The 11517-nt window shown below is 40.9% G+C and overlaps 1 protein-coding gene across 1 annotated transcript; it reads right to left on the bottom strand.

Annotated features, from left to right (window-relative positions):
- Positions 1 to 1445: 1445 nt before the first annotated feature.
- LOC146713851 (uncharacterized) lies at positions 1446 to 9653 on the bottom strand. Its single transcript, XM_085450361.1, has 3 exons — positions 9185 to 9653; positions 6240 to 6503; positions 1446 to 3339 (listed from the first exon to the last, which is right to left on the bottom strand). Exons 1-3 carry the CDS (start codon positions 9354 to 9356, stop codon positions 1685 to 1687), a joined length of 2091 nt encoding a protein of 696 aa, XP_085306487.1. The 5' UTR covers positions 9357 to 9653; the 3' UTR covers positions 1446 to 1684.
- Positions 9654 to 11517: the final 1864 nt, after the last annotated feature.

The following is an 11517-nucleotide window of genomic DNA, read 5'->3' as shown; positions in this document are numbered from 1 at the left end:
GTGCCCAGCATGAGGAGAGGTCTCTTTTTATTTTTCCTCTCGTACTTTTCCCATTGTTGTGTACTTTTTCAGTGTTTTTTTTTCTGTAATGCTGCCAATCTCCGACTGTATTCCCATGTGATGTCTTTGTTGTGTGTGTAAGTCGGGGGGGGGGGGGGGGGGGGGGTCCTATTCCTCTGCGGGGCGACCTGCATATGGCCAATAAAGCATTCATTCAATTCAATTCAAGAGTTGGATGTCACTCAACTGTGAAGGAGAGCTGATGGTGTCAAAAACTGAATTATGTTATTTGCAAAGTGAATTTTATATATCATTTGTTTATCCAGCCAAAAAAACCTCACTGACTTTAAAAATGTATTTTTTAAGCATGAGCTGGCTGTAAACATATTTCAAGTGGCCAAAAAGGAGTGGATTGGTTATAATGTTGGTACAATAATGCAAAGTCATAAAGACACTTTTACACTTTGTATATAACCCCTTTGCAAATCCTGCTCACTAAAGTCTATTAGACAATTTAAGTAAAGACATTATACATTACAAAAAACAAAACAAATGGAAACATTGGAATCACTTTTTAGCAAAACACCCAATTTAACCCTCCGGAAAAACTCTCTCCACACACACACACACAATGATTTATGAGGCAAAACCAAACACGTCTCTTAGGCTACGTTCACACTGCAGGTCTTAATGCTCAATTCCAATTTTTTTGCCTGCTTGTTCACACTACAAATAAAATGCAACAGCAAATGTGCTCTAGTGTGAACCCTCAAAGCAGCCCGCATGCGCAAAAAAAGACGTCTCACACAACGCGCTCTGTTTAGACCCAGAGCAAACCGTATTGTTTGACTGTTGGCCCTTAATATAAAGACTTCGGACTTTACGTTTCCCAATTTTGCTTTGAGTAATAAAGTTATTGTGTTATTTACATATGGCCTAATAATGATCCTTATTGCTGTTTTAGAGAGGAGCGGTGCTTCAAAGGATAGTTGCAGATTTCTGTCAAAATCTGCCGATTGTACAGTACAAATAAAATTTCCACGTTCCTCCAACGCTGTCTTACCAACTGTTTCACTAACATCCACACGAGATGGCCAGGAAGCGTTCGCGATGTCTTCTCCGGCGCTGATAATTGGCGTCTGTCTTGTGTCAGTGACGTAAAAGACGCCTTTAATGCGACGTGACCATACAAACAGCAGTCGCTTTCTAAAACATCAGATGTGTATCGGATTCAGCACCACATACGAAAGTGACCCAGATCGGATTTGAAAATATTGGATTTGTGCCGTTCACACTGTCATACCATGATCGGATATGGGTCACATAGGGTCAAAAAAGTCGGATTTGATGCGCTTTTGCCTGCAGTGTGAACGTAGCCAAAGATTAGTTTCACATTTTCAGAAGTGAGTGACATCCTGGAATGAAGAAAGATGAAAAGATTTTGTTCAAAGTTTTATTTCATATAAAAGCTTTTTGTTCACAACAAACATATATTCACTGAATATAATCATTAAAATTACATTTTATAAATCACAGAATCACAACAGAAGGATTTATCTTAATGTTAAGTGAGGTCACCAATAGACTGGAGGGAGATTAGAACACTTGACAAGCTGCCACTGCCTCTGCTTTCACTGCATTGAAATCACTCACAGCTGTCTCACACTTTGTAAGCATGAATATTTCAACCAGTATGAATTCTTATGTGTTTCTTTAAGTGTGTGTTTTGACTGAATTTCTTTCCACAGGTGCTGCAAGAATACGCCTTCTCACCTGTGTGAGTTCTTACGTGAGATCGCAGTGTTGAGTTCTGAGTGAATGTTTTTTTACAGGTACTACAAGAATACGGTTTCTCACTTGTGTGAGTTCTTATGTGAGATCGCAGTGTTGAGTTCTGAGTGAATGTTTTATTACAGGTACTACAAGAATACGGCTTCTCACCTGTGTGAGTTCTTGTATGAATTTCCATGTTTGATTTCTTACTGAATCTTTTCCCACAGGTGCTGCAAGAAAACGGCTTCTCACTTGTGTGAGTTCTTACGTGAGATCGCAGTGTTGAGTTCTGAGTGAATGTTTTTTTACAGGTACTACAAGAATACGGTTTCTCACTTGTGTGAGTTCTTATGTGAGATCGCAGTGTTGAGTTCTGAGTGAATGTTTTATTACAGGTACTACAAGAATACGGCTTCTCACCTGTGTGAGTTCTTGTATGAATTTCCATGTTTGATTTCTTACTGAATCTTTTCCCACAGGTGCTGCAAGAAAACGGCTTCTCACTTGTGTGAGTTCTTATGTGAGATCGCAGTGTTGAGTTCTGAGTGAATGTTTTTTTACAGGTACTACAAGAATACGGTTTCTCACTTGTGTGAGTTCTTACGTGAGATCGCAGTGTTGAGTTCTGAGTGAATGTTTTATTACAGGTACTACAAGAATACGGCTTCTCACCTGTGTGAGTTCTTGTATGAATTTCCATGTTTGATTTCTCACTGAATCTTTTCCCACAGGTTCTGCAAGAATACGGCTTCTCACCTGTGTGAGTTCTTGTATGAATTTCCATGTTTGATTTCTTACTGAATCTTTTCCCACAGGTTCTGCAAGAATACGGTTTCTCACCTGTGTGAGTTCTTGTATGAATTTCCATGTTTGATTTCTCACTGAATCTTTTCCCACAGGTTCTGCAAGAATACGGTTTCTCACCTGTGTGAGTTCTTACGTGAGATCGCAGTGTTGAGTTCTGAGTGAATGTTTTTTTACAGGTACTACAAGAAAACGGCTTCTCACCTGTGTGAGTTCTTATGTGAGCTTCTAGTGCTGACTTTGAAACGAATTCCTTCCCACAGGTGCTACAAGGATGTGATTTCTTACCTGTGTGAATTTTCAAGCACTGACTGAATTTTGTCCTACAGGTCCAACAACAACAACATGATTTATTACGTGTGTGAACTCTCCGATGTGTAGTCAGATCGGATTCAGAGTTGAAAGTTTTTCCACAGCTGTCACATTTTAAAACATTTGTCTTTGTTTCAGTTTTACTCTGACTGTCTGACACAGGAGTGCTGTCTACTCTCTGATCGTGACTTGTCTTTCTGTGATGTCTTCTCTGCTTCAGCTCCATGTTTCTAGTTGATCCTGAGTCCACATGCTGACTTTCTACTTGATCTTGGCTCTCTGCTTCAGGAGAGCTGTGAGAAAGGAGCTGCTCACTGCTTAGTTTTTGTTCAGTCTCCTGCTTCAGTCCAAGCTGCTCTCCCTCCTGACTGCTGCAGAGCTCCTCCTGTTCCTCTTTAATGTGTAGAGGCTCTGGGTCCTCCTGGTCACAGACCTGCTGCTGTGTGGGGTCTGAAGAGACAAACGGAGAAAAATGATAGAAAAACGGGTGAAAATATTTTGTAAACTCTGAATATTCTCATTACTTTCACATTTCTCTGTGAAAATGACCTGAAATCCATTTTCTACTAATTTGCCACACACCAACACAAATCCCTATCCTAATAAGGACACACATATGATCTTTCTCTTAGTATTAAGGTATGAGCACAAAGCCAAAAACACAAATTAAAAATGAAAACCAATAGAAAGAGACTTTAAAGTGGTCGTCATAGTGATTTTACTTTATAAACATGAACAGGTAGAAATGGAGGCTTCGGCCTGACTGCTCATCAGTTTGTTATCTGTTGAAGTTCAGGGTCTGGTTGCTGGGCTATTGTCTACAGTATAAAATATGTGCAAAGTATTTTAAAATATAGTGTAGTGGCAATTCCTTTTGTTTGACAAACCAAGCATCCCACAATTACAAATCCACAAGCTACTGCTGTACTGAGATAATACAGGGAGTGCAGAATTATTAGGCAAATGAGTATTTTGTCCACATCATCCTCTTCATGCATGTTGTCTTACTCCAAGCTGTATAGGCTCGAAAGCCTACTACCAATTAAGCATATTAGGTGATGTGCATCTCTGTAATGAGAAGGGGTGTGGTCTAATGACATCAACACCCTATATCAGGTGTGCATAATTATTAGGCAACGTCCTTTCCTTTGGCAAAATGGGTCAAAAGAAGGACTTGACAGGCTCAGAAAAGTCAAAAATAGTGAGATATCTTGCAGAGGGATGCAGCAGTCTCAAAATTGCAAAGCTTCTGAAGCGTGATCATCAAACAATCAAGCGTTTCATTCAAAATAGTCAACAGGGTCGCAAGAAGCGTGTGGAAAAACCAAGGCGCAAAATAACTGCCCATGAACTGAGAAAAGTCAAGCGTGCAGCTGCCAAGATGCCACTTGCCACCAGTTTGGCCATATTTCAGAGCTGCAACATCACTGTAGTGCCCAAAAGCACAAGGTGTGCAATACTCAGAGACATGGCCAAGGTAAGAAAGGCTGAAAGACGACCACCACTGAACAAGACACACAAGCTGAAACGTCAAGACTGGGCCAAGAAATATCTCAAGACTGGTTTTTCTAAGGTTTTATGGACTGATGAAATGAGAGTGAGTCTTGATGGGCCAGATGGATGGGCCCGTGGCTGGATTGGTAAAGGGCAGAGAGCTCCAGTCTGACTCAGACGCCAGCAAGGTGGAGGTGGAGTACTGGTTTGGGCTGGTATCATCAAAGATGAGCTTGTGGGGCCTTTTCGGGTTGAGCATGGAGTCAAGCTCAACTCCCAGTCCTACTGCCAGTTTCTGGAAGACACCTTCTTCAAGCAGTGGTACAGGAAGAAGTCTGCATCCTTCAAGAAAAACATGATTTTCATGCAGGACAATGCTCCATCACACGCGTCCAAGTACTCCACAGCGTGGCTGGCAAGAAAGGGTATAAAAGAAGAAAAACTAATGACATGGCCTCCTTGTTCACCTGATCTGAACCCCATTGAGAACCTGTGGTCCATCATCAAATGTGAGATTTACAAGGAGGGAAAACAGTACACCTCTCTGAACAGTGTCTGGGAGGCTGTGGTTGCTGCTGCACGCAATGTTGATGGTGAACGGATCAAAACACTGACAGAATCCATGGATGGCAGGCTTTTGAGTGTCCTTGCAAAGAAAGGTGGCTATATTGGTCGCTGATTTGTTTTTGTTTTGTTTTTGAATGTCAGAAATGTATATTTGTGAATGTGGAGATGTTATATTGGTTTCACTGGTAAAAATAAATAATTGAAATGGGTATATATTTGTTTTTTGTTAAGTTGCCTAATAATTATGCACAGTAATAGTCACCTGCACACACAGATATCCCCCTAAAATAGCTAAAACTAAAAATTACTTCCAAAAACATTCAGCTTTGATATTAATGAGTTTTTTGGGTTCATTGAGAACATGGTTGTTGTTCAATAATAAAATTATTCCTCAAAAATACAACTTGCCTAATAATTCTGCACTCCCTGTATTTTGTACGCAGGCAAAAGCAGTCCACTATCCATACTTGAAAGTTGCGTTTTTATGGCTTATTCGTCCAGTTTGGCAAGCAATAGCAAGATTAATTTTTTATTACTTCCTGCTGCTGCTTCGCCTGCTCTGGTAAAAAAAAAAAAAAAAAAAAAAAAAACATAGGCCAGTGCATGCTGGTCCAATACCAGTCTCTATATTTATACAAACAAATGGCCCTACAGCTCTTACTGACTGACTTAACAAGGTAAACACCAAAACCACACCAAACATTAAAACAAATATTAACCTACAAATAAAACTTGTGAATAAACCCCAAAATATAAGTCAACTAACAACAAACTTTAAACAAATTTTAAAATGAAAAAAATAAAGAACAAATAGCTCCAACATATAAGATACGGTACTGTACACACATACAGATGTTTTAAGATTATACAAAGGGTTTGAAAAAGCGTAGGGAGGGTTATTATGGCTTAAAACATCTAAAAAATAATTTTAGAAAAGATATGGTTTCCATTTCATTGATTCGTACCTAATGTGGTGGGTCCCAGAACACAACCCTCCTGATAATCGAGGAAATACTGTATTTAGAAAACAACCAACAACCCTTTAAGGCAATAAAACTTCATTAAGCTAACAGCTTAGTTAGGTTCCAGACTCAAGTCAGTTTCTTTGACTTATACCAAGTGGAGGTTTAATGTTACATGTTAAGAGAAAAGAGATGCATTCATGCTGATTGGACTTTTAATTCTTTCTGTGCTTCTAAAAAGGAAAAAAAAACCTTTAACCTGTGATTAGGATCCTACATGAGTCATATTCATTTTAATAATATAAAAGCAATAATAATTTTACATACCTATTCTATCCAACTTTAACTCTGGTTTCCAGATGGTCTCCAGCAGTGTGAGTCGCTCTTCATCAGTCCAGACAATAATGCCTTCAGCCTCCTGCTTCAGTCCAAGCTGCTCTCCCTCCTGACTGCTGCAGAGCTCCTCCTGTTCCTCTTTAATCTGTGGAGGCTCTGGGTCCTCCTGGTCCAGACTGGAGTTCCTCTCCTGGTTACAGACCTGCTGCTCATCCAGACCCTCCTCTTCCTCACAGACATGTTGTTGTGGGGGGTCTTGAGGAGAAAAGAAACACAATAAAAAGGTCATTAATGTGATGAACAGTAACAGAAAACACTATTTTTAAAAAGCACTTTGTGCGTTTGGCAGCCATCCTAAAAGGTTGCCCCCTTTAGTGGCCTCCACAGGAGATCATCTGCCTGCACCACACCATCTCTAGCACGCTCCGCTTTCACACTAACTCTCTGCATGTCCTCCTTCACCACAGCCATGAACCTCCTCTGTGGTCTTTCCTCCTCTCTTACTGCCTCCTAACAGGTCATCCACTTCAGAGAAGTCTGGTAACAACTTTTAAAGTTAAATGTGTATTGTATATCTGAGATCTACCTTTATCTTTACTGCACAGTCTCAGTGCTTGGAGAGGAAAACTGACACTCGATGAACTCAACAGTGGAATCTGTTCGACAAACACTTTAAATAAATGAATCAAAATATGTCAATCAAAAAAGGAGCTTTCGTTAACTATATTTAAATTTAACTGCAGAAAACTTCGGTCAACATATTTAATCATTTATTGAAATCTGGTTTTGTGCAATGATATAAACTAGTTTAGATTTATTCTGGATATTCTCACCACGGCTGAGGGTAGTGTTATTCCACCTAATCTAGCAGTGACCATGGACCGGTGTTCCAGATCTACTGGCGTTTAGATCAACTGGCGTTGGTCGAACAGATGTGTGGCAGTCTTGCGTTTCAGGAGCTGCTACTGACAAACCAGCAAAAAACGCCAAATGTGTCATCTGTGACACTTGTGAGGTTATCTCAAACACACTCCGTCAGTCTTGATGCTGTTGAACAACAAAATGTTTAAAAATGTGGCAAGTTTACCTGGTAATATCCTCATGCGCGACGCGATCGCGAAAACAGCAAACAATTAACACCACGCCGATGTTGTTCACAGGACAGCAAGAGTAAACGATCGGGAGACTCTTGTCGTCGTTATCGTTCCCCTCGCACGGTTTATTTCTCCGATTTCAGCGTTTTTGCTTCACAACTAAAGCGAACAGTTTACTTTGTGCACTAACATGGAGTCGAGTCAACCAGCGCCACCTCTGGCCAAGTGCCACAGCCTACAGCCAGATCAACTTGTGACACACATCTGCACCTGCTGCTATGATCGCATTGAGTAGAGACTGAGTGGCTGCACTAACCCCTGATACATCCAGATCTACCCACAAACATGTTGACAGATGCAATCCCAGCAATGTGGATTGTCAACACTAAAAACAATCAGTAAGCAAAGACAACAGGGATCAGTTTTTTCTGTTTATTTAGCACCCACAACATCTGTAGTCGCCTTCTGCACAGGGAAAGTCCACACACACTGTGTGGTACCACTTTCCACAGAAGGTGCATTCGATCTGCAAGACTGAATGAGATTGTCAGAGTCATTGTCTGACTGTTTATTACTAATCACCTGCAGTACATTCACAGTAACTGCCATCTCCTTACAAATGTTTATTAACCACACTTATACAGACTGTATATAACAACCAACTCTAAAATGTTTGTTCGCAGAGAAAAGACACAGACAGACTACACTAACGACATGTGATGTTACAACTGTTAACCATTCCTCGCCGTCAGTCCCCTGACCGTGGTCGGGAGACGCGAGGGGAGACGCTTCCTCCAGGGCCGAAGTTTGTCCTCCTTCGGGGTTAACTCCCTTCACTTTTGTGGAGTAGTGAGGCAGACAGAAATCAGCCGAGGCACCGGAGAGTACTGAAGAGATGAGGCTTTAATAACAGTACTGCACACTTCGAAAACACACTGCATAGTAGCCCGTTAGAACGCTGCTCCCGGTCGCCCTCTCTACCCATGACACACTCTCCCTCTCTTTTTCCTCTTTCGCTCCCCGCGTTTCCTTCACGCGCATGCTCACACACACACATCACATACACTCCTTACTGCATCCAGTCACACACAAGACGGCAATTCCCGCAACACAACACTAGTGAAATATTAGTGTCATTTCATTCTTTTCAAAGGTTTATTTGCATGACGCACAAACAGACACAATTGAAAGGTACAAATGTGCATGACACGAATTCAAACGTGCTGCAGATGTGTGTCACAGGTTGATCTGGCTGTAGGCTGTGGCACTTGGCCAGAGGTGGCGCTGGTTGACTCGACTCCATGTTAGTGCACAAAGTAAACTGTTCGCTTTAGTTGTGAAGCAAAAACGCTGAAATCGGAGAAATAAACCGTGCGAGGGGAACGATAACGACGACAAGAGTCTCCCGATCGTTTACTCTTGCTGTCCTGTGAACAACATCGGCGTGGTGTTAATTGTTTGCTGTTTTCGCGATCGCGTCGCGCATGAGGATATCACCAGGTAAACTCGCCACATTTTTAAACATTTTGTTGTTCAACAGCATCAAGACTGACGGAGTGTGTTTGAGACAACCTCACAAGTGTCACAGATGACACATTTGGCGTTTTTTTGCTGGTTTGTCGGTAGCAGCTCCTGAAACGCAAGACTGCCACACATCTGTTCGACCAACGCCAGTTGATCTAAACGCCAGTAGATCTGGAACACCTGCACCAGTCCAACATAGTCCATCACTGGACACTGACCCACAGCACTGATAAATACCCAGTTTAACATCTTCTAGTAAAGTCAGTCACACTGAAGAATCTGAGCTTGAACAGCACAGAGTTAAAAACATGTCCATACCTATGATGTGAGAGTTTCTGTCGGGTTTCCGGCTGATATCCAGCAGTCTGTGCTGACGGTTGATCTCCTCCTCATACTGGACGATGGTTTTTTGAACCTCTGAGAAGATTTCCTCACCAACAGCAGTTAGTCTCTCCTTGATGAACTCTCTCAGATACTGAGCTGAACTCATTGCTGCTTCACAACTGAAATATTTTCATATAAGATCACCAAACTAAAGTCCTCGGCTAAGTGCAAATCAAACATGAAGCTTACGTCGTCTAAGCTAGCGGTTCCCGCTTTTCGTGTCACGTGATCAATCCTCAACAGTCCCATAGGGCCGCGGTCTTTATATTTACATGTTGGTCACATTATACAGACAGATAATAAAAGACTGTTAGACTTTGTAAGTTGAGTCTTTTTATGGTGCGTGAGAATCCTTTTCATTAAGTATTTTCAGCTGTTTGTCGCTCCTCTGCGCTTTAGTGATTCTTCTTGTCATGTCTATGTTTGTCCACCAGGTGTCCTCCTCGGCTCAGCTCTGTGTGACAGTTTTCTACAACCATGATGAAGAAGAGTTTCTTTGTTTTTCAGTCTCTCTGCTCACTTTAATGTTTACTGCTGGTTCAGTTGTGTAACGATTTCTCACATTTGAAGTCAATCACACTGAGCTGAACATGAAGTTCCTGCTAACACAAAATAAAGTGAGTGACATCCTGGAATGAAGAAAGATGAAAAGATTTTGCTCAGTTTTATTTCATATAAAATCTTTTTGTTCACATTAAAGATAATGGTATCTTCATTTAATAGAATCTTTAAAATTGCATTTTATAGTCAGAATGACAACAACGGCGGAAAAATGCATCATATGTTGAGGGAGATTAGCACACTTGACAAGCTGCCACTGCCTCTGCTTTCACTGCATTGAAAGCAGTCATGAAACACGCTTAATGTGCAACAAGGACCATCATTTGCAAATACACAGCTATACTTACAAATTTTATATGAGAAAATCTATCAGGGGAGACACAGCTGGCTTTGCAAGAGGTAGAGCAGGTCATCTGTTAATCACAAGGATGGTGGTTCAATCCCCAACCAGTCTGCATGTTTGCGCCATTCCATTTATGATGAAACAACTAATCATGGCACACACCTGTTGCATGTACATTCACCCCTGTTTGTTTTGCTATGTTTAAACAACTCGTCAGGTTGTGTCACTAGGAGGCAGTGTATAAAGGCACAACAGACTTCCCCATTTACACCTCTGGCAAGACAAGGTCAAACTTTCTGCCTCTGCTCAGTCTCAGTTTGTCATTTAGTTTTTCTAACAGTGAGGCAAATTGTGTGGCAGTACATCTGAAATTTAAGCATGAAACAATATCAGTGCGTGTGTTTGTGAAAGTTGTGTGTGAATGTTAGAAAGTACTTACATAGGAACAGCATAGAAAAAAAGAGCTTGCTTGAGTGGGTGAAATGGGCAAGTTGTAAAAAGCACTTTGAGCGCTCAGAGTGGAAAAGCGCAAACTTTAAACTGGATCTAAAAATAAGACTTGATTGCCTCTAATAAATGAGGCTAAGCTGCTCCAGACAGTTTGAGTTCTTATGCTCTCTGGTGCAGACTCGGTGCTGTTTAAAGGTTTGAGATATAAAGGCAGAATTCCAACATAGTCCAAGTTAAGAGTTGATATGAGGTCAGCAAGTACAGGGCATGTCTCCTGTGTGCTAGTAGAACAATAAAATTCTTTGCTGCCAATAGAAAAATAATTCAAGGAATAAAAGTTGTGTGCAAAAATCTGTATTATTTATTAGTGATGCTCATCAGGGAAACACAAAGACATTAGACATTGAAAAACTTTCGACCTTCCTGCTGTCTGGCACAGAGGTCCGAACGACTTCTTAGGGATGTGATTAGGGATTGATAAGAATTTTGAGATTCCGATTCCATTCTCAGCATCACTTCTTGATTCTCTTATCAAATCTCCTTGGCTCTGCTTTGAGAGTCACCACTATCACCAAGCAGCAAATCAAATCAAATACATTGTGCCGATTAATTACATGCTGTCAGGTCAAATGTTTATGCATGTTGGACGCATTTCCCTTCATTCTTGTGATCAGTGTTGGGGTCATTACTCAGAAAAATAATGTAATTTAAATATTACACAGAACATTTTTCTTACAAGTAAAGCAGTACATTACTTAACTACTCCCAGGAGAAAGTAATTTGTTACACTTCTCATTATATTACTTTCAGTGTTGGGGAGTAATGGAATACATGTACCAGCGTTACGTATTTAAAATACAGAATATGAGTAACTGTATTCCGTTACAGTTACCGTTTAAAAGGGTGGTATTCA

The sequence above is a fragment of the Copadichromis virginalis genome, linkage group LG3 (genome assembly GCF_057382275.1).
Source record: "Copadichromis virginalis isolate Kocher_CV1m ecotype Utaka linkage group LG3, C_Virginalis_male_GT1.1, whole genome shotgun sequence".
Lineage (NCBI taxonomy): Eukaryota > Metazoa > Chordata > Actinopteri > Cichliformes > Cichlidae > Copadichromis > Copadichromis virginalis.
Note: the sequence above shows the minus strand (reverse complement) of the source record. Positions and strands in the feature narration are given on the sequence as shown.

Coding starts and splice junctions, on each gene's coding strand:
- LOC146713851 (XM_085450361.1), bottom strand. CDS start 9,356: ATGAGTTCAGCTCAGTATCTGAGAGAGTTCATCAAGGAGAGACTAACT. Junction 6,504..9,184: donor CAGAAACTCTCACATCATAG/GTATGGACATGT, acceptor TTTCTCCTCAAG/ACCCCCCACAACAACATGTC. Junction 3,340..6,239: donor GTTAAAGTTGGATAGAATAG/GTATGTAAAATT, acceptor TTGTCTCTTCAG/ACCCCACACAGCAGCAGGTC.